At 37.3% G+C, this 23,192-nt stretch overlaps 1 protein-coding gene across 12 annotated transcripts in view; it reads left to right on the forward strand.

The window, feature by feature from the left end:
* Positions 1–23,192, forward strand: part of mark3 (microtubule affinity regulating kinase 3) — an 83,372-nt gene that overhangs the window by 18,787 nt on the left and 41,393 nt on the right. For all 12 annotated transcript variants that reach the window (XM_062968522.1, XM_062968519.1, XM_062968520.1 and 9 more), the window contains 4 exons: positions 8,150–8,203; positions 11,279–11,327; positions 16,813–16,878; positions 21,040–21,110. In XM_062968522.1, the coding sequence (XP_062824592.1) occupies positions 8,150–8,203; positions 11,279–11,327; positions 16,813–16,878; positions 21,040–21,110 (240 nt within the window). The remainder of the gene's footprint in view (positions 1–8,149; positions 8,204–11,278; positions 11,328–16,812; positions 16,879–21,039; positions 21,111–23,192) is intronic.

A 23,192-nucleotide genomic window follows, 5' to 3' on the forward strand; every position in this document is an offset into this window, starting at 1 on the left:
AATTGCCTTTTTGTGGTGTTGTCTTCCAGCAACTGGAATTCAGGGGCAAGCTGGCTCTGATCCTGGAGGTAGCAAATAATTATTTTTCTCTTACCTCTCCATCATTTCCCCCCATCAGTTTGTCTAGTCTAAGCCTGCACAACCTGTGGTCCTTTAGATGTTTGAGACTCAGACTCCCAGAAGCCCTAGCCAGCTTGTCCAGTGGTCAGGAATTCTGGGAATTCTAGGAACACCTGGATGCCACAGGTTGTTGTGGCCTAGTCTAATGTCTAACTTATTGGCTGTCGTTACCATATGCTCTTATGTACTTCCTTTTGTCTTGAATCTCCCATCATTTAGCTTAATTGTATAGCCCTGGATGCTTTTGAAGAGAAGGAGAAAAGTTTCTATCAATTTTTCTTACCACCCTTGATTTTCTTGATGGCTTACCTTTCCTTTTTTTTTCAATGTTAAACAGTCTCAAACATTTAAAACTTTGCACAATATTCCAAGTGAGAATTGTATGAAGATATTATGATACTCATTTTATTTGGATCCCCTTTCTAAGGTTCCTAGTGTGAACCCATTCCACAGTTGTTGTCCAGCTATGAATCCAGGAAATGGAAAGACATACAACAACCCTGCAATCCAGGAAATGTTTTTGGATAGTCATTGCTGACTGTCTCCCCATTGGTACATGTGTAAAATTAGGATTTTTTATACATGCATCCCTTTAATATCTTTACATGAAAAGGCTCTTGCCATTTTAATGTCCTCTCCACAGTGCTGTTGGCAATCCCTTTTTGATTTCACTTCGCTAATTAATTTGGAATAACCCAATGGAACTAGGTGACTTACTGTAGGAGTATGTGTCTATGTGCCTTCAAGTTGCCTATCAACTTGTGTGACCACAGTGAATTCAATTGAGTTTTCTTTGGCAAGGAATTCTCAGAGGTGTGTCTGCCAGTTCCAATGAAATATAACTTTCGGCACATGATATTTATGGCAGTCTCTCATTCAAGTAGTAACCACCAGGGCTGCTTAGCTTCCAAGACTGAGCAAGATATGGTACCTGAATGTATTTGGGATCAGCTTTGTTTCCAATTTTGATTTTTAAAATGGAAATTGAGGTTAACTCCCTTTTCTTAACCTAGCTGTGCATAAGTACCTTTTATATTTAGTTTCTCTCACAGTCAGCAGACTGAAGATGTGTTAACATTTCCTAGAAAGCCATTGTGGCATAATGGTCAAATGGGAAACTACATGTAATGTAGGTTTGGACAGAATTCTAAACTTATTTGGCAACCTTCTGACAGTTTTTAGTGCCCTGTCAATTTATATGCATAATTTATGAAGATAATATGTATATATTATGAGCATCCCTAAAGCTTGCAGTGTAAAAAGACAAATCTCAGCTGTCTGAAAAGGGCTGTTTAAAAACAAGAGATGCTGAAGCAAATTTAGAAAGTTTGATGACTGACTCTTGCTAACTTCAAGGATTCTCACTACTTGTTAGTGTGTAATTTCTTATTTATATCGGTGTGATAGGTGCTTAAAGAATAATGATTACTACTGCAAATACACACCCGACACACACACACATTTTTGTATATATGGTTTTTGGCCAAATGTATTTGGTTGTATTTGGTTGTATCTTAGCAGATGATGATGATGATGATGATGATTGCTTATGATCTTAATAGATCATTGTACTCTTGGTTCATATATTTGTCTTTTTACACATAGAAAGTCTATGCCTTGGCCTTTGTGGCATATGTTCCTGCAGATCAGTGAACTAATCTCCTGTGAAGTTCAAGAAGTGCCTGTTTCATTCCAGAAAGCAGAACAGACATCTTGGTTTCATTTCGAGAGACTTTGTATAATGTATTGAACCTACTAGACTGGTGGTCTTTGATTCACGGTTAAAGCTATTCAGTGATTCCTAGTATTAAAAGCACCTAGAAACATAATGGAATTTGGTGCCTATCACATGTAAGTGTTATAACATTGCTTATAAGGTAAAAGCAACTCTTTGAAAACAGACAGCTGTCTTAAACCAGCTGATGTTTCTGAGTAGCTTTACATTTTCTCCCATCCCACCCATATGTTAACAGTTAATCCAGTCTGAAGGTGATAAAGCTTCTGTTCATCTGCTGAGTAACAGAAGGAGGTTGCATCTCGTCCTATTGTGTTGTCATTTTGAGGATGAGCTGGCATTCCTCTGTGGGGAGATTGTCTGTGTTGAACACATTGTAGAGAGTTGAATCAAGGGGAAGAGGCTTACTGCCCAGGGTGGGGTATTTTAAAGCCGATTGATTGAAGTATACCAATAACAGGAGAAGAGGAAATAAGATGTTTTCATAATCTACAGGTAGAAAGCTTTATGTATGCCATTCAAAACATTTTTAAAGCTTTGATCTCTTAAAACTTCCGTATCTGGCATATACAGATGGATTTGGCTATAGGACAAGCAAGAAAGACACTGTTAGAGCTTTATAAAACTATGTGATGTGGAGAAAATTGATAGATTCTGAAACCAAGACTCATTACATATGCACTCTATCTCTGCAATTGTGCCTTTAGTATCTCACCTTTTAAAGATGTCACCCACATCATGCACTTTCTTCCCTTTGAGTATTTCCGACTATGGGATCTCATCTAGTATTCCCCCAAGCTTACAGAAATTTCTTGAAGTCTGGATTACATATCTGATTTTGTTTGACATCTTTTCCCCCTCTGTATGACGAATTGCAGGAAAACATGATCACTACCATGCTACCAGTTCATTAACAAGTTATTTTTTGTTGGTTGGGATTAGAATCGGCATTGTTGTTATCTTTATTTCTTATTTACTCTGTATCCTGCCTCCCCCACCCCGGTATGGAAGCCAACCTCCCACCCCCAGATATTCTTTCAGACAGTCTCGTGAAGTGTGGGTTAGACAGTGTTAGTTCATCCATCTTCTGGACCAGTGCTGTTTTTAAACAGAGACTGGATGGCCATCTGTTGGGGGTGCTTTGAATACGTTTTTCCTTCTTCTTGTCAGGGGGTTGGACTGGATGGTCCACGAGGTCTCTTCCAACTCTTATGATTTTATGATTCTATATCCAAAACACTGGACGAGCATATCATTGTGAGTCCCCTTTGGGGTGAGAAGGGCAGGATACAAATATGGCAAAGAAATAATAAATAAATAGAAATACTGTTCTACACAATAATAATGGCACTTGGCAGAAGGCCAAGTGAAGATATTGCTATACCTAAAGCAATTTCTGAATTGCTAAAGACTGATATGGTTTTAATCTATTGATCTGGGTTTTAATCTTGCTTTTAATGTTACTGTGAATTGTGTTTTATTAATGTTTGGTTGTGATAAATTGTTTGTATTAATTATTTGTATATAATTTATTGTGTATTTTTATTTTGTATTTGTGTGGCATCGAATGGCTGCCCTCTATGTTGTAAGCCACCCCAAGTTCCCAAGGGGAGATGGGACGGGATATAAAGAAAGTTGACTTTACTACCTTAAATTCTTGGCATAATTTGATTTCTGTAATTATCAGAATGCTTGAAATCTCCCAGTAATACTATACCTATTCATTGTGCATGCATGGTGATCTGTTCTATGAAGGTGTAATCCAAGTCTTCAGTCTGGCTTGCTGGACTATAGAAAATCCTCACGGTAATTCACTATTCTCCCTCTCCCCCCTCACTTTTCACCACAATGTTTTCAACATGTTTTCCGGTGTTGAATCATGGATCACCTCGCAGGTGGACACTTTCCCTTTCCTGATTGATCTATTTCTTTGGAAAAGGTTATACCAGTGTTTTTCAAATTCTGCTCCTCCAGATGTTTTGAACTTCAGCTCCCACAATTCCCAACAGCTGGTAAACTAGCTGGGATTTCTGGGAGCTGAAGTCCAAAACACCTGGAGGAGCAAAGTTTGAGAAATACTGGCTTATACTACCACCTCTTCTGGAGTACTGTCTCCCTCCCATGTATAACTCAGTTTAAAGCCATTCAGTTGGTAGATCATGTAACAGATAGGTTCTTACCATCCACCATAATCAGAGTAAGCCTTTTTATCCTGAAAGCTGTCAAGAAAAGAGCACATTTCCTGAAAGAAGAATCAGAAAAATAAGATTTTGACTGCAAACAGAAGGTCAGCTGCTGTTCTCCCTCCTTTCTGCCATGTTTTTATTTGTAATGGTCATATGACTGGTCAAATAAATAAATTATAGGTTCTTACCAACCTCTTAGATACCTCCCATATGTTGTTGGAAATCCTCCTTCATTGAAGTGCCAACCATAATCCAAGAATCCAAATCTTTCCCAACAGCACCATCTGTGGAGCCAGTTGTCCCAGTATTCATTTCTTGGGCCATATCCTTCAAAAGGAAGATGTGAGGAAGTAATCTGTGTCCACAGGTCCTTCAGCTTCTCACCCATGTACTAGTCCCTTGAAATATATTGAAGGCTATATCTTGAAGTAGCATTTCTTTCGACATTAAGTAGAAGAAGAGGTAATGCCATACTTGAGTCTAATGCTCTATCGAATCTAATGTATACCTCAATTTTCAAAACCCTTAAAACCAAAAAAAAGTATTTGCTGCCTAATTTAATGCACAGCGGTAAAAAGTGCAGTCTTTATAATTTGGTCAAAAAAGGTGCACATTACTGTTGCTGCCTGCTTAGAATTCCTTTGTTATAAACAATTGCATTAGAACACAAAAGCTTCCAGTAGTGGAAAAGAAAACCCTGAGGTGCATCTGTGCTGTAAAATGAATCCACTTTAATTGCCTTGATTCAATTCTATGGAATCCTGGGTACTGTAGCTTTTACAAGTTTTGAGCCTGTCTGTCAAAGAATACTGATGGCTTACCAAACTACAAATCCTAAGATTGCATAGCATTCAGCATATCATTAAATTAGAGATGATGTCCCTCAAATAGGAGCGCCAGGTGCAGCTCCTGAACCACCTTCCCCTTTTGCTTTGGCACAGCACTAACATTACTATATTATGTGACTCTAATGTACACCCCAATTTTGGCAAGGTCATTAGCAAAAAATAAAAGATGAGCACTAGATTGTAGTAAATGCGGTAGTTGGTGGAACAACATGAATCTTCTCTTCCCTTGAGACAACTGCTTTTATTTATTTCAGATTCATGATTTCTTATTAAGTGGAGACCTTGGAATTTGTTGTCTAGCTTTATACTCAGAGAATGATTCCTATAGTTCTACTTCTGTGTATCATGTTTTTTTCATGTGTCTGCCTCTTGCGTTAGGTAATTCTCCTCTTTAGAAGCATTTTCCATGTTACCTTTCACAGAAGGTGTCAAAAGAATCTACCCTTTTCTCTCAAAAAAGTCATTCTCCTGATAGAATGAAGTGTAACTATGTGGACCTCAGATTGTTGGACCATCTCTTCTATCAGGACATTCAACTTGTATTTGCTGCAACTGTAGCTTCTCATGTGCACATGGAGGAAAACAAACAAAGCAAAAGGTGTTGGAAGTCACTGCAGCAGCTCCCTCACTGTCTGTGTTGAACTGTTTTATAAAGTACCATCACACCACTCTTGGCCACCTATGATTTCCATTTCATATGCTTCTTCCAATCTGCAGGGCCTGAAGCAGCAGATCTAGAGAGCTAGTGATTCGTAATTCTGCCCTACACCAAGTCAATGATTTGTTGATCATCACACAATTCTCAGCAGAAGTCAATTATCTTAGACCATGTCATCAGACTGAGCACATGGTCCAAAACACACACCCACACAAAAACCCACACAACTTTCCAGAACAACCACCTTATTGCCTTATTTTGTTTCTTCCACCAGTCCCTAACAGAATGTTCCCATTTCGCAAGCTCGTGTTATTGAGGGAGTAGCTATGGAAAGCTAGTGACATATGGAAAGCAAGACGATAAAAATGGAAGTGTTGGTCTTACAATGTCTTTATACAAATCCATGGTGAGACTACACATAGAAAACTAGCCACCACATCTGGAAAAAAAGTATATATGAAAAAATGGTTTGTAGTGGGAGAGGGCTGTCACCCTCGTGTCCTCCTTTTAAACGTACCAGAGGCATGCAGTTGGCCACTCTTGGAATAGAATGCTGGACTAAATAGGGCTCTCAGTTGCTTCAACAGTGATATTCATGGTCTTCAGTAGCGTACAGTGGCCCTTGGTATCTAATGGAATTTGCTTCCAGGTCTCCGCATGAATACCAAAATCCCCGGATGTTCAAGTTCTATTATATACAATAGCATAGTAAAATGATAAAAATAAACTTAACAGAAAATAGCAAAATCTGAGTTTGACTTTTTGGACTTTTTTCAAGCGGTTGGATGGTTGAATCTGTGAATGTACAATCTCTAGATACAGAATGCCAACTATAATAACAAATAGTTATTTTTAGAACACAGAAATTTGTGTTGAAAACTGCTTTTGGACAAATTGAGAGCTTTTAAGGAACTTCATGAAGTCTTAATGCACGTTTACGTATTTTCAAGAGACTAGACTTTTAATTAATTCTTCTTAAGAGTTTACTCCTATTCTGACGATACTACAATATCTATTCTGTAAAACAGATAGTTAAATTATTTCTTACTTTTATTATTGATATTGGTAGACCTGTTTTGCTTTCCCGGGTGAGACAGTTTCTGGTTGAATGGTTGTGTTGGGTCTGTAATCTTTCAGTTGTCTTTTGTTGAACTGTATTTATCTTCTAGATCAGTGATTCCCAAACTTTAATCTTCTAGGGGTTTTGGATTTCAATCCCCAGAAGCCACAGCTGCCTTAACCAATGATCAGGGATTTGGGGAGTTCAAGTCCAGAACATTTGGAAGACCAGTGTTCGGGAAACACTATTCTAGATTACATAAACAGTGGCAGCGCCTCGCCACAAATTGTCTGCCTTGCCTACTTTTTTAAAAAGTGAATTACCTCCTAATTTTAGTGATTTGTTTGGAGAGGAAAACCGGTTATTACACATTGTTATTAGCCTTTCTGCCGTTGACTGGCAAAAATGTTGCATTGTTCATATTTTTAGTCTGTTACTGCTAAATAAATTGGCCTGCATCCAGTGCTAAATACAGTCAGACTTCCACTGTTTTCCAGAATTTCCACCCTCACCACCAGTCCAGAGGGCTCCAGATCTTTAGTGTAGTTATGTGATTGCAGTTTCACCCTCTTTTGTATTCAAGATGTTCTCTAATGTTTCCCCCCTCTGTCTCGTTCCTGCTGAGTCATAAAGTACTTTAAAATATAGAGCAGTCATATTAAATTTGACCCTCACTGCTTCATTTTGTCACTATCCTTCGAATTTGATTCCTTTGACATTCTTGCATCCTTTACTAATCAATGCCAAATGTTTTTCAGCATGTGAAAGCATGACAAACAATTCAGGAGAAATGTAATGAATAACTTTTGCCAGAGTGTCTTGTGGTCCTACAAAATAAGATGCCCCTTGAACTTTAAAATAAAGTTTTTTAGTGTTTTCTTTAATAGAGTAAGAAAGCTACCTAATCTGGAATCTTCTAAAATGTTTTTTAACGAATTAGAAATGGTCACTGTTAATTGACTACACTAAAATGTTTTATGTGAATTAATTTATTGACTAGATTTGTTTAGGTGTTCATTGAGATTTGCAAATGTGCTGTCTAACAATATGGCCAGCCTTGAATATAAGACAGAAATAAACAAGGGTCTTACTAAAACAGTATATTGCAGATCCCGCTCATAAAAATACTTAGTGTTGATTTACAACCTCTTTTACATCTCACGAGTGGAAAGCTAGTCTGTTCCTTATTATTTTGCTGTCCAGTTTGGGGTATGTTTTTGTGTATGTTCTATATTTGGGAGTTGACAATTTTTGTGCTTGACGTTGAGCACCAATTATATTGATATTGATCTGATAATAGTTTTTCACAATTTCAGTTGACTAAGCAGTAAGGCACATAGTGTGTTACAACCTATGGTTGATTTTGGTCATAAATTAATACTAATTATATTTTTGTATTCCTTTTTAATTCTACAGATTGTATTTTCAGATTTCACATTGGTTTGTTCGTTTGTACGTGATTCACGGTTAAATAAATTTAATGTCTTATAATGTTAATATTGGCAAAACCCACTCTAACACTAATATTACTTCTTTTTCCAGGTTGCAATAAAAATTATTGATAAAACTCAATTGAATCCAACTAGTCTACAGAAGGTAAGTTCACTTAAGATTAAAACAGGGAACATATTAACCAGCCAGGCTCTCCATGGCTATTTTTGTGGTTCTGCGTGGATCCCTCTCCGTTTATTTTTCAGACTGCTTGATTTCCAGTTTCAAATAAATATACATATTTGGAAAATTTCTTTTCAATGTCATCTGATGGTTTGGTACCTGCCTTACTGAGATGTTCAGTTTTTAAAATGTGTTAATTCGGTTCTTTTATAGCCTAGTCTTCTATCATTCTCCTGTCTATTTTGTGTGGGTTCATTTTAAATATTACATGTGTCTTAGTAAAAGAACTGCACATTCAGAAGTGGTTTCATTTTAATGCAGACTTTTCCATCTGGTGGATAAATTGGGAAAATTTGGCTATGTCATCAAATTAATTCCCTTTTGAACTAGGAAATTGTACAGAAATGGGCTTGAGATATCACCTCTTAGCCATAATGTTATATTCTAATACAGTAGAGTCTCACTTATCCAACACTCACTTATCCAACGTTCTGGATTATCCAACGCAGTTTTGTAGTCAATATTTTCAATACATCGTGATATTTTGGTGCTAAATTCGTAAATACAGTAATTACTACATAGCATTACTGCGTATTGAACTACCTTTTCTGTCAAATTTGTTGTATAACATGATGTTTTGGTGCTTCATTTGTAAAATCATAACCTAATTTGATGTTTAATAGGCTTCTCCTTAATGCCTCCTTATTATCCAACATATTTGCTTATCCAACATTCTGCCGGCCCGTTTATGTTGGATAAGTGAGACTCTACTGTACCTCCACATGGCTGCATACATTGAATAAGATCTCTGGTGCCCTTTGCTGTTTTATATTCTGCATAGAATCTACATCAATGACAACTACATCAATCAGCTTTCTTAGGCTTGGAACTATACTGTTAATGACAGATTGAAGTCTAGAAACTCAGTTTAATGACTGAAAGGCAACAGTGGTTGTAGAAGATTTCACCATGATCAATATCTTCAGTAATCTCTATCATTTTCCCTTAGATATGTAGTTAATGCAAATTATGGTCCTTCCCTGGGAAAAAAGCTTATTTGAGAGTTTAAGGGAAAAAAGGCAAAAGGATGTAGGAATCCATCCAGTCCACAGCTTCTATGTTGGCAGTCACCTGCTGCCTTTCAACTATTCAGTGTTGCCAAACTAACAGCTCCAGGCTGTGAAACTATGCAGCATTTTGAGCAGTGATTATTGTAGTTGTTTGGATACTGACTCTTTATGTTTTTCTCCTCTGCTGTTCTGGCGAGTTAATGATAGTGTGCTAGTATAGCTGAGGACAGTAGTTGGTATAAAATAAAATTACTTGATTGCTGTTCCTCCTTTTGCATTCAGAACAGCTTTTAGAAAATAATCAAGAAAATGCTTGGGAATGCCAACCATCTGGAGTGTTGGGCCACTTTAAAGGGATGTAAGAGCCAAACACTGTTTTGAAGAGGATTAAAAACTACTGCACTTCCTTGGAGTCAGACTTTGTATTCTTGGGATGCTACCAGCGAGTGAAACACACTCACACGCAATATATACAGGCTGTATTTTATCAGCATTCTAATATAATTGTCTTTGTTTCTGATGGCAGAAGCAAAAACATACATCTCAGCTTTGTATATTCATTGTAGTTAACCATGCATTTAATGTAGGAGGAAATCACCAACAGCACAGTAAAGAAAAAGGCATATCAATTTTATATGTCTGGTTATTTTAAAGGAGCACCAGGATTGTTTAAAAATTAAGAAATATGTGATACAGATGCCTTTAAATACATTTCTTAATTGCACAGAAGTTTTGCTTGCTTTTAAAGAGGGATTGTATCTACAAATATCAAATAAAGATTTGTTGGGGCAGGAATTGCGTACTGTTGCTATGCTGTGGATTGTTTTAAGTTACTAACTGAAGGCATTGGCAAAACAGAGAAGGAAATGGTTTTTAGCCATAACTGTTCTTGGCCCAGATCACTGCCTCCTTTCACATCTGCTTCAGTGTGTCATCCAAAGTTTCAAAGTAGATTTGGTGATGTATGGCAGATTGTAGCGGAGAGGAGGGACTTGCAGAAAATTTGTGCTCCATTCCACTGATGTATCTCTGTTACCTGTAAAATTACTAGATTTGGATTTTCTAATCTAACCAGTAGGAAAAAAACTGCCCTTATTTTGTGTAATAATTTAAAGTAACAACTAATCTGTATTCTGGCATGGTGCAAACTTAAATCACACAATAGAGTTAGATTTTATTAAATATATATAGACAGTGGGAATTCCTTGAATTAAATGGTTGACTTCTTTGATAAAAGAAAGGCAAGATATCAATTAAAATATGAGACAGTTACAAAAAATATATATCCAGAGTTTTTCTTCCTTTCTTCATCACCATCTAAATAAGAATGTTGAAAGAGGGAATTGTGCAGTCTTTGTAGAGAATGAAAGCAAATGAATCATTTATGGGAGTTGTCTTCATTAGGCAGACATCTGGCGCTATATGCAAATGCTCATTTCCAATATGTGTCATATCGACATTTTTTTGCAAACCCTGCCATTCTTCTGTGTTTGTGCCTCAGTTTTCACAACTGAAAATCTGAGCCGCAAGAAAAATCCTAGTTTTGTTCTCCATTACCTTTCTTGAATATTTGGGCAGGCTTGTTGGCAGGATCACAGAATCATTGTGTAACTTTTTTAGACAAACACTTGATTTTGACCCATTACTGGACAGATTTCGAATAGCTATCAAAACTTAAAGCTATGGCTGGAATGTTCAGCCCTTGGCACTTGGAGCACTGAAGTATTTCTAGAATCCAGATTAAGAAGACCCATAAGCTGTTTGAATTTCTTCCTGAAATCTCTTTAGCTTCTTAAAGTTTTGACTTCAGTGAGTGTCGTTTATATGATGTCAGGGGCTGAGGGGAGGTTCTTTGCTCTAAACTCCTTTCTGAGATATCTTTAGTTTTCCAAGGTTCTTAAAATGTGATTACAGTCTTTTTAAAGAAAACACAGTTGCTGGTCATTTTTATTATTAATCACTATCACTATATTGTCTTTTGTTCTAGCTTTTCAGGGAAGTAAGGATAATGAAGATTTTAAATCATCCCAATATAGGTAAATCATCTCTTCATATATATGTTTGTGTGTATTTTTTCTTTATATATATATTTGTCAGTTCAAACATTGTCTATAAAATATATGTATGAACTGAATTGAAAGAAGTTACTTTGAACAGTTTCATGAATTGCTTTTGTGAATTTTGAACTGCTAATAAGCTATCGGTCCCAATTCAATGTGCAAGTACTGACCTATAAAGCCCTATATGGCTCAGGCCCTGCCTATCTCCATGATCACATCTCCCCCTACGAACCGCCATGGGCCTTAAGATCTGGCGGAGAGGCCCTTCTCGATGGTGGCCCCCCGGCTATGAAACACCCTCCCCAGAAAGATCAGGCAAGTCCCTACTTTGTCCGCTTTCCACAAGGCACTGAAAACCTGGTGATTCCTGCAGTTTTTTGGGCAAGATTAGTTCCTCGACACCCCCCCCCCCCCCCCAGTTGTCAACTAAGACCCTTCCCTGCACTTTATCCACTCCCTGGCCCTATGATATTCTGATGCACTAGTTTTACGTATCCCTTATAATTGACCATGTCTACCTTGAAGTTCTGTTTAGTAATATTGGAATCCTTGATGGAGTTTATTGGTTTGGATTTGTAAATTTGTGTCTGTTTTTTAATAGAATTGTTTTGATTTTGTCTTATGACGTTTATTATGTGTATTATGTTGAACTTTGTTGTGTGGTTTTTTTTGATAATTGAATGTTTTTTATGTTCATGCTGGAAACCGCCCTGAGTCCTCTCGAGGAGATGGAGCGGTATATAAACAAAGTTGTTGTTATTATTATTATTATTATTACTGAAACATTATCCTGTGTGTGTGAAAAATGTAAGATTTCTTTCTTTAAAAAATGATCATTTAGTCCTGCATACCTTCATGTTAATCACTGATAGTGATTTAAATTTTTAATTAACTATATTCCTAATAAATTAAATATATTAAATTTAGGTTTACATGATGACAGTAGAGCCCTTAAAAGGCTCAGAGTCTTTTGAAGGGGAAAAAAATCCTCCAATGCAGTGTTCAGACTACTCATGTTGTTCCTGCCTGTCTTCAGTGTGTCACAAGCATTTGCTTCATATATAAACTCAGTCATGTGATTATCTGTATAGTAGCTTAACACTGTCCTCAATCACTGTCCCTCCCTCTGGTTTTGCTGCACTGCAGAATAACAGGCTCATCGTAACAGTTCTCAGGATACCACAAGCTCCTGATAACTTAAATAATTGAGGTTAGCTGATATTTGACAGGAAATGCAATCGTTCATGAAGTCAGAAGCCAACCTGATGTATATGAATACTTATTTATTGCCCACAAAAACCAGTGTAAGAAGTTCATTAGTGCTGTCTCAGGGAAATTTGCTGGACAGATACATGTGAGATAAATTGAAATTACTGTTAATATGTTCATTTATAATGGTGTCAAGTATGAATGTTCCTTATCATCAGTCAGGTTCATTAGAACCTATTCCTTGCTGTTGCCCTCTCCACTCCATTAGCTGCTCTTCATTATTATTTCACCTGCCTTTCCACATGGAGTGTAATTTGACTCTGGCCCCTGCTAGAGAGTTAGTAATGGCATCATCATCACCATAATACATTTAATATCATGAAGACACATGATAATAAAGATAATAAAGATAATAAAGATTATTATCATGTGCCTTTAGTCTGAAAAGTTTCAGATTTTCCTGTAGGTAAACTAGGTAGAGGATTCCGATCAACTTGGAAGTCCTCGTTCCCTTTCTTGAACAGAGTGGAAAGTTAAGGATAGTGAAGGGTAGTAGAGTGATACTCTGACTCCCAAAGATTGTCTGTTGCTTATAAAATAAATCCCATGACTCCTAAATAAGGGTTTCAGCTATTCCCTGACTCAACATTTCCTAATCTCCAGACTCAACTCGGGTTTCTCTTAACAGCTTTTGCATCATACTCACCACTTGCCTCCATCACACTTACTATGAAGATTCAAATCAACTAAAAATTATGTCTGGTATAAAAATAAGTTACAAATGATACTGTTACTTACAGTGCTGACTTCAGAAGGTATTAGTAATTCTGGACTATTGGCGCAAAAAGAATGCCTAATGTATGGTATAAAAATAGTATACTGATAAAACTTTTTTTATTCTTGGGAAAGTTAATGTTGTGTTGCACATTCTGAATTTAACATTTAGACATGTTCTTGCAAAAGCAAGTGGGTTATGCCACTTGTAACTGGCGTTCAATAATAGCCACAAAGATTCCCAATTAAAGTAGATTGGATTCTACTAAACTGTTTCATTGGATAGACTTTTTAGGAGCTTTAGCACCTATTCATTGGCGAGAACATTGGAGGAAAACAATTGTAGCTCATCTTAACTGAAAATAAATTATTGCTCTTTCAGACTGAAGTCTAATAATCTTGTCATCACATTAAGGGTTTTAGAGTGTAGAAACATTTTGAAATTTCTGTTTTTTAAAATCCATTTATTTCTTCAGAATGAAATTATGGCACATTATGAACATGGTTGGTTATTATTGTCTACTTGAGAAAAATGTTTATTAGATTTTAGGTTTAAAAGAAAAACTGAAGTGTATATTCACTTGATCTTCATTTGCCATAAAAGCCTCCTTTCAGGCACAATGACAAATGATGACACTGGCCAATACATATTTTGATGCCTTGAATGCTAGCTATTTATTTATTTATTTATTTATTTATTTATTTACAGTATTTATATTCCGCCCTTCTCACCCCGAAGGGGACTCAGGGCGGATCACATTATACACACATAGGGCAAACATTCAATGCCCATAAACATAGCAAACAGAGACCGAGACAGACAGACACAGAGGCAATTTAACCTTTTCCTGAGGGGATGTTCGATTCTGGCCACAGGGGGGAGCAGCTGCTTCATCATCCACTCTGACGGCACTTCCTCATTCCAGGTCGTAAATTAGTTAAACTTGCCTCCCCACTTTTTTTTAATAAGTGGTATCTTATTTCCTACTTGATAGATGCAACTATCTTTCGGGTTGCCAGGTCAGCAAACAGCAGGGGCTATTTTTTATTTTTAATTGACAGGTGCTCACCCCGCCACGGGCTGGCCTCGAACTCATGACCTCATGGTCAGAGTGATTTATTGCAGCTGCTCAACAGCCTGCGCCACAGCCCGGCCCCATGTTAGACCCGTTTCTGGGTATATTTTACCTATTAATTCCAAAAATAATGCCAGCTTCTGCCTATCAACTCTAGGTTTTGAGATTCAAAACATATGCCATATACAGTAGAGTCTCACTTATCCAAGCTTCTGGATTATCCAAGCCATTTTTGTAGTCAATGTTTTCAATATATCATGATATTTTGGTGCTAAATTCGTAAATACAGTAATTACAACATAACATTACCGCGTATTGAACTACTTTTTCTGTCAAATTTGTTGTTCTGGTGCTTAATTTGTAAAATCATAACCTAATTTGATGTTTAATAGGCTTTTGCTTAATCCCTCCTTATTATCCAAGATATTCACTTATCCAAGCTTCTGCTGGCCTGTTTAGCTTGGATAAGTGAGACTCTACTGTACCAGTCTTCATCTGCTCACCTTTAGAATACCATGATAACTGTATCTAAGAAACTAGAGCTGATGCAGTCTATTCAATCCATAGCCCCAGATGCAGCCTAAAAACCATGTGCCTGTTGAGCTGTGATCCCTGCCCTCTCTTGTTAATGTTGCTGTTACTCTTAGAAGTCCTAAGCACTTCCACCAAATGTTTTTATTCCTCCTCTAAGAAATTGAACTCTTGTGCATTCTAGCTAATGTCAGTGGCTACCTTGATAAAACAGCAATTGACAAAGCTATTACTTCTGTGCAGTTCCTGTGTTTTTTAGTTACAAATATTCTTTTCAAGAATATATAGTTTACAGCTCAATTAATTTTTTTCCTATCCTCGATATTAGTCTTCCTTCAGAAGATAAGTATGAATTGCAAGCGTTGTTTTTAAAATGTAAGACAAGATGTTGGAATAATGAGATCTTATTCTGTATAGTAGGCACAATACAGACACACATCTTTGCATTGAATTTAACAAGATAGGAACACATACAATTCAGAGCTTAAAATAAAAATTAGTGTTCCTTTGCTTGTTCATTAGTAATTTCCAAGGCTGCTCTTGGTACACTTTAAAAGCTTTATTCTTCATGTGATACATATTGAAAACTGCAATATTTATTTGTGTAGAGAGTATTAAACTCACATCGATAGTCATATAACGGGTGGTTTCGCTTGGATGTTTCTGCATTAGTCTTTGCTCTTAGCAGAGAAGAGTTCTGTCAGTTTTCTAAAATATAATCAATTGATGCTTCCTGAAACCACTTAGCAGACCTGCCCCATTGATTTTGTGAGTGGTTTCAGTATTGCAACATTCGTCTACATCACCAAACATACTACAGATAGTTGCAGCTGCAACACAGAGAGCTCACTGTAGTTTTAGTTCCCGGAAGGCTTCTAATACTTCTCTGGCATCATTCAGTCTGTGTTGTGAATGGCTGCGGTAGTGAGTCTTAAGGTTTGGGGTTCTTTTTGTTGATTGGGGATCAAACTCTTTGTAGTGTAGTCAGTCCCCCACATTCACAGGGGTTCGGAGCTATTTTTTAAATCTGAGATAACACCTCTTTAGGAATTTCTAGCTTTCCAGCACAACTTTGTGATCAACTTCCAAGCACCTAGAGATTCCAAAAGAGATGTTACCTTTAGAAATCTCTAGGTCTTCCTGTGCGGTACTGTGGTCAGTTTCCAGCATCGTCTATGGGTAGTGGTAATTCCTAGCAGCTTGAATGAAATACTGCAGGTAGTTTTGAGGAGTTAATCATCCCTCAGTCTTCTTGGAGCAGGGAAATCTTTTGCCATCGTGCTGGCAACAAGAGATATTTTTTCCTTCAAATGCAAGTTAATTCACTTAACAAATTTTAGAACATCAAACTTTTTTTCTTGAAACAAGGTGGTATAAAGGGAGTATATGCTTTGTTCTCCAAGTATTGATACATCGTCCTCTCTGGAAGTTATGATTTTGCTGGAAAACACCTTGTTTCAAGGGAACAATGCTCTTTTTTATCAGCTGCTTTTCGACATCAAAATGTCTTGGCTTGTAAAGCAAACATGTTTCCTATTGTTGCTGCGACAGAATTTAAAAGGTTAGGAAGGAACACATGTATATTGTTCATGAAATAGTCAATTCACTTGAGTTTATATGAGACACCATCTTCCACATGCTTTGTACTATGTAATGTGCATGTCATCAGTAAGTGATTAACTTAAAGACACATATCCTGTAAATATTTACCCCACCTCTGTTCAACATTTGCTGTGATAGTTTGAAACATCAAATGAAAAATTTATGAATAAAAATATTACTTACCAAGTGGGAAAACAAAGACTGGTGACCAAATATCATGTTGTAACCTAATTGATACTGATCTCTGAAATCAGTTTTTCTTCTTCTAGTTAAATTATTTGAAGTAATTGAAACAGAAAAAACACTCTACTTAATCATGGAGTATGCAAGTGGAGGTGAGTACAATGTTTTGAACAAAACAGAATACTTTACCAAGTGAAGATTGAAGTGAATTTGTTATGAGTGTTGAATATTTCTGAATTGCACTTTCTTCCCAATTATAAATGTAAAGTTATTTATAGTAGGCCGTCCACTTTTTTGGACATTAGGAACAGGACCCCTGCAAAAGTTGAAAAACAACAAAATACACTAGAAATCTCTGGAGCACCTAGAGATTTCTAGAGATAACATATTAATCAGATGTGCCAAAGTTAAACCCACAAATATGGAGGGCCAACTGTAATTACTTCAGAAGTCATTAAGAACTTATCCATGTTATTTTAAGTAGTACATTAACCTTCTGCAACAAGACTGTATATTAATATGATGTTTATTAAAATGTGAGTGAATAGATGTGCTGTTATCTAATCCATCCTCATTCTGCAGAAGGAGTAAAACATGCTCTTTGTGAAACAAAACACAGTAATGACAGTGAAAGACAAGCCTGAAAGGTGAATTGCTGTAGGACTACTACTGATAACGCTGATGGCATCTCCTGAGAATTTCCTGTTTTGGGTTGCCTATTTAGATACAAATCATTTAATTTCTGTTGTACTGCGATTGTAGTCATCACCTTGTATTTTTAATTGGCTCCCATGACTTACTCCATTAAGTGATGCAAGACTTTTAAAATATCTTTTGGGAAGTAATTGAGTTGCTAAAAATCTTCAGGCAGTGGGGTGCTCTCCCTGTCAAATAGTGCTGTCAGTGAAAGAATAATTTTGATGGCTACATGATTTTCTCATACATGCGTGTGGATACACATAACTCTTGCTGTGTCTCACCAACCTGCAATTAGTGAATGTCTTCTTTGATTCCAAATCTTTATGTACAGTGTTCCCTTGTAATTTCACAGTTCACTTTTTGCACCTGCGTTGTTTTGCGGGTCTCCCCCCCCCCCAAAGGGAGATACACACTGCTTCCCCCGCCGTTCTCCCTCTCCTTCACACAGAAATGGCAGAGGCTCTGCTGAGACCACTGAAGCCCTCCTCCTCCCTCGAAGCAGATGGCAAGGAGGAGCTGCAAGGAAGGAAGGAAGGCAGCCCCTCCTCTTCCCACAAGCCTCTTCTTCTTCACCACTGGCCCTGCCCCCTCCATATTGGGTGGCAGCCAGGTAGCAAACAATAGTGTATAACTACTAAAATAAGGTATAAATATTAAAATAAATATAGCGTCCCTACTTCGCAGATTTTCACTTTTCACGGGTGGTCCTGGAACGTAACCCCCGCGATAAGTGAGGGAACACTGTAGTTAAAATGCCCAATCCATGCACAGCAATAGATAGAATAGTGGGTGGGGTAGAAAATAGTCAAATGAAAACAGAATACTGGCTGATTAGACTAAGAGAACAGTGGTCAGAAAGTGCAGATGAGAAGGGAAATTATCTCAAGTTGGATCTTGAGTCAGATTGAATCTCGCATTATAGCATTTCACTGTTTGTCCCAAAATTGGAATTGCCAAGGGAGTTGAAAAATGTTTTGGTCACAGTTTTGTTTGTGACCAAGACTCCAATTGTCATTATCCTCTAACAGCCCCCTCCCCGCAACCACATCAGTATTTTGAGTTGGATCATGAAGGGTATATGTGCTATGTTTGGAATTCACTGAATGTGACTGGACTATAACTCCCATGGCCCTATCATTCCCCCCAAATCCTTCCTGTATTTTTTTGCTGGATCATGAAGGGTATGTGTACCAGGTTTGGTCCAAATCCATCAGGCCATGTAGGAGACTTTGTGAATCAAACACACACACTCTTTCTGTTTTGTTCTTTTTTGGATCTGAAGGAATAAACACATCAGGTGGTTATAATGCCAGAAAAAATTATTAAAGAAGCAGGCATGACAACAAAAGCATAAGAAAGAAATCTAAATCAAACAAGTTGTCCACAATTTGTTGCTGGGAACCCCTTGAATCAGCAACAAAAATGACCCCAGGTTTTGGTCGGTTATGCAGCACTGTGTCTGCATCGAGGTTCAACATTAAACTGAGATGGAAAGATTCTTACACCATTCTCAAGCCAAGTAGCTACTGTGCTGCTCAAAACAATGTCCTAATCAATCACATCTGTTTTCCATCAGCCAGCTGGACTGAGGTGTCCTCCCTCATTCCATCCCAATTGGTTCTTAACGATGAAAGTTGTCATAGAAAAAACTAAATTTTCCCTTAAAGGAGATTTCATTCCTTTAGGGCAGGCCTTTTTAAAGAGGCATAGAAAGAAAAAGGGGCAATGGGCATAGAAAAATGAGATTGTGCACACCATCTGGCTTTCCTTCTAGAGATACAGTAGAGTCTCATTAATCCAACATAAACGGGCCAGAAGAATGTTGAATAAGCGAAAATGTTGAATAATAAGGAGGGATTAAGGAAATGCCTATTACACGTCAAATTAAGTTATGATCTTACAAATTAAGCACCATGTTTTACAACAAATCAACAGAGAAAACAGTTCAATACATGGTAATGTTATGTAGTAATCACTATATGAATTTAGCACCAAAACATCGCAAAGTATTGAAAACATTGACTACAAAAGCATTGACTACTAACAAATTGACTACAAATAAAGATAGATTTGTATAAAATGAACTTAGAGTAACAACATTGTCGAAAATTAATTCCGTAAAACATTCAGTTCTTGCTGCCTAGAGAAAGAGCTTTGGATCCGGGCGGAGGGCAGACTGCGTTGGATAATCCGGAACGTTAGATAAGCGAATGTTGAATAAGTGAAACTCTACTGTTGTCAGAACCCAGGCTGCAGAGCACCAATAACCTTACACAGAGGCCAGTCTCTATCTAATATCTTTATTAAAGAAATATATAAAATCAATAAAAACAAGTGAAGAATATAGTTCAGAAGCAGACCTTTCAGATAAGGCCAAATATAGTCCAGAAATGTATTGTCCAATATAAGATATTAGAGTTCAAAGTTGTAATCCACTTGACCGAAACACACACTTTGCCAAGCAATAGTGTGGGGAAATAACAAAGTCTTTATAGTCCAATGCAGCTTGACAACAAGGCTGGAAATAAACTTGATTCTTGACTTGATCCAAGACTTAAAACGAGGCAAACATGAAGCATGAAACAAAGTCCGTGGCAAAACCGTGAGACAAGGCAAGACTTGAAACTTGATCCGGGAAGCAGGGAACAGGGATTACGAAGTCCACACACGATCTCTCTCCTCAAGCTGATCAATTGACTCCGCAAAGTTTCCCTTGCGACAAACACCTATATTGGGTCTCGTTTTCCCGCCAACAGAACTCTTTCCCTAGAGAACGAGAAGCGAAACCCAACTCTGTCCAGATGCATGACTCCTTAGAATTTCCCAAGGGAAGCAGACCTAATCAGCCATTTGTTTGGCAGCGATTCTCAGGCTTCTGCGATTAGTCTCCCTGGCTCCCCTATCTTTAGCATAATTTTCCCTCCTGGAAAACGGGGGGGAGTTCTGCCCAAGGCCTGTTTGGCTGAATTCTTGAGGGCAAACGTCAACATCCTGCAGGTGAAGAGGCTCCGGCTCTGGCTGAAGCGGCGAAAATCCCATGTTTTCCTCTTCGTCTGCCACAATAGTACTAGGAACAGGACTACAAGGCCTATGAGTCATCACAACTGTAACAATATTCTTCTGCAAAGTTTTCCCCTTCACTTGCACTTTTAGATAGATACTAGATACTTAGATACTTACTTAGATAGATGGATGGATGGATAGGTAGATATACAAGTAGAAGGCCACTACCACACAGTTGTATGTCCTGTAAATACTTTCTAAATCTCATGAACAGTGAGTTCTGTGTTGTATGAAACATGATAGGGGAATTGCCTGAAATTAGAGAGGGAGATCTTGCCACCGGAGGATGAGGCTTTCATGGCAACTATGGAGGAAAAAGAGAAGAATCATAGAGCCATTTCATACATTCCAATGTAAACATCTTACTTTTTGAAATGATGTTTAATCAGTATTAGGTGTACTAAATTATTTCTTGATATTCATAGACCTTTCTTGTGTCTCTTGTCTTAACTTGTTGGTACAATGAAAGTGCCACTTACATGTTCAGAAGTAAACTAACTTCTGCTATATTCACGAAATCCTATTTTATCTTTTACATATCTTAATTACAGGGGAGGTGTTCGACTATCTAGTTGCACATGGAAGAATGAAGGAAAAGGAGGCAAGAGCCAAATTTAGACAAGTATGTATGGACTGTTCTAGATTTCTAAATATATTTTTGAAGATTTTCTCTAGATAACACCACTGTTCTCTATTAAAAGGTCCTTGATGATGGAAAATACTGAGAAAATTGGCTAAACCGCCATGGCTGCAATTCGTATGCACTTATGATATAGCCGTGTAGGCTAGCACTAAAAAGGCTAGTACTACATTGCTGATTTTGCTAGTCTGTGACTGGAGAATGCAAGACAGAGGAACCTGCTGCAGTCATGTCCTGCTCTATCTCATAGCAATGGGTTAACCACTTTAGAAATTCTGACTAGGTTTATGATCTAAACTAGCTCTTCTTTTGTTCCTACAGAAGTGAGTCATGACTGCCTCCTGGAAAATTAGGTCCACTGTTTCTGAATAAAAATGTTAGGGAAGTAGAACTAAGTTGACCTAAATATCCTAAATGCGCCATATCCCATTGACCCCATTGGGAGACTACCAACAAATAACAGGTGCTCTAGGCTATATTTCAAAGGGGTGAACTGGCAAACCACCTCTGAGTATTCCTCCACTTAAAAAACCCTATGAAATGTATGGGGTCACCACAAGTCAATAAGCAAGTCAATAAGATATACACGCAGTAGAACTAAGCCTTGGCAAGTGTAAACTATATTGTTTGATTAGGATAGAACTGCATGTGATTTCTATAAAAAGAGAATTTTGTATACTTTGAGCACTTGAAGGAAAGAGTGTTTCTCAATGTCAGGCATTGTGTCTTTGCTGAACCATTTTTAATCAAGACGGCAATAGAATGAAGAAATCGTGAATGGAAAAAAAACTGATTAAAGATATTTATCACTGCTTTTATTCTCTTTTTCAAAAACATCATTCTTCATTTAAGTAGAGCGATGGAAGTAGTGATGGAGAGGGGATAAGTCTAGCATGTTCCCCATTCTCAATTCTCTTTTATTCCTGCTTTAAAAGAACACTTGAACAGGGTTTGAAGCTAAATGGATAATTATTATGCCAATATTCTTGGATGTATTTATACTGGACGACACCATTTTCACTGCCATGGCTTGGTGCTGTGAAATCATTGTAGTTTTACAAGGTCTTTAGCCTTGTTTGCCAAAGAATGCTAGTGCTTCACCAAACTACAGATCCCATTGGGCCATGGCACTTAAATTGGTGTCAAACTGCATTAACTCTACAGTGTAAATGTACTCCTAAAATGAGGATATCATGTCATTATTTCAGGATGTGTTTGAGGAAGGTAGAGGGATCTTAGACTGTGCTTCCTTAGTACTGGTGACATAATCATTATTTGCAGTGAGAGTTGTCTGTGGATTTTGTGCTGTAGAAGGAGGGGGTTTAGAAGAGGAATTGCATGATTTCTGGTTAACAGTTGTAATCAGAAAGATGTTATGGCTGTGGTAGTCTTTAAGAATCAATCCATATGCCCATTTTACATGATGAAATGATGCAAAAATAAGGGCAACCAGTTTGCATCCATAAATTTTGGAATACTGTATGTGGCGTGAATTAATATTTATTTCCCGTTTTCAAAGAACAATTTTAACAGTATGGTTTTTAACTTTGAATATGTTTTAATGGTTTTTAACTGGAATTTTATAATACTGTTTATATTTGATCCTGTTTTAATGTTTGCATATTTGTATATTTTAAATTGTATGCTGATGTTTTTATGTTAAGCCGCTTTGAGTCTCCTGCAGGAGAGATAAAACAGGGCATAAATAAATATAATAATATAGCTGCTCTCACCAGTTTCACGAGCTAATTCTAAGTATGAATTACATGATTTACAATTGCAGTAACATGATTCACTTTGTAAATTACAAACGCATTTCAATAAATTAATTTAAAATGTGGCTTGTAGTGGAATCATTTCTCATTCCCAAGATGTTGTAAAATAGCTAGCTAGCTAGCTAGCTAGAACAAAGAGTTTACTTTCATTAAGACTTAAACCTGAAATATGTTTTCGAAGGGCAGTGATCAGAACAGACAAACTGACAAGGAATTTAGTAATGCCTTTAACTCTAAATCTCAGAAAAATGTCCAGTCTCTTCAGTGAAAATACAGTAATTAGTTTCTA

The sequence above is a fragment of the Anolis carolinensis genome, chromosome 1 (assembly GCF_035594765.1).
Source record: "Anolis carolinensis isolate JA03-04 chromosome 1, rAnoCar3.1.pri, whole genome shotgun sequence".
Classification (NCBI taxonomy): Eukaryota; Metazoa; Chordata; class Lepidosauria; order Squamata; family Dactyloidae; genus Anolis; species Anolis carolinensis.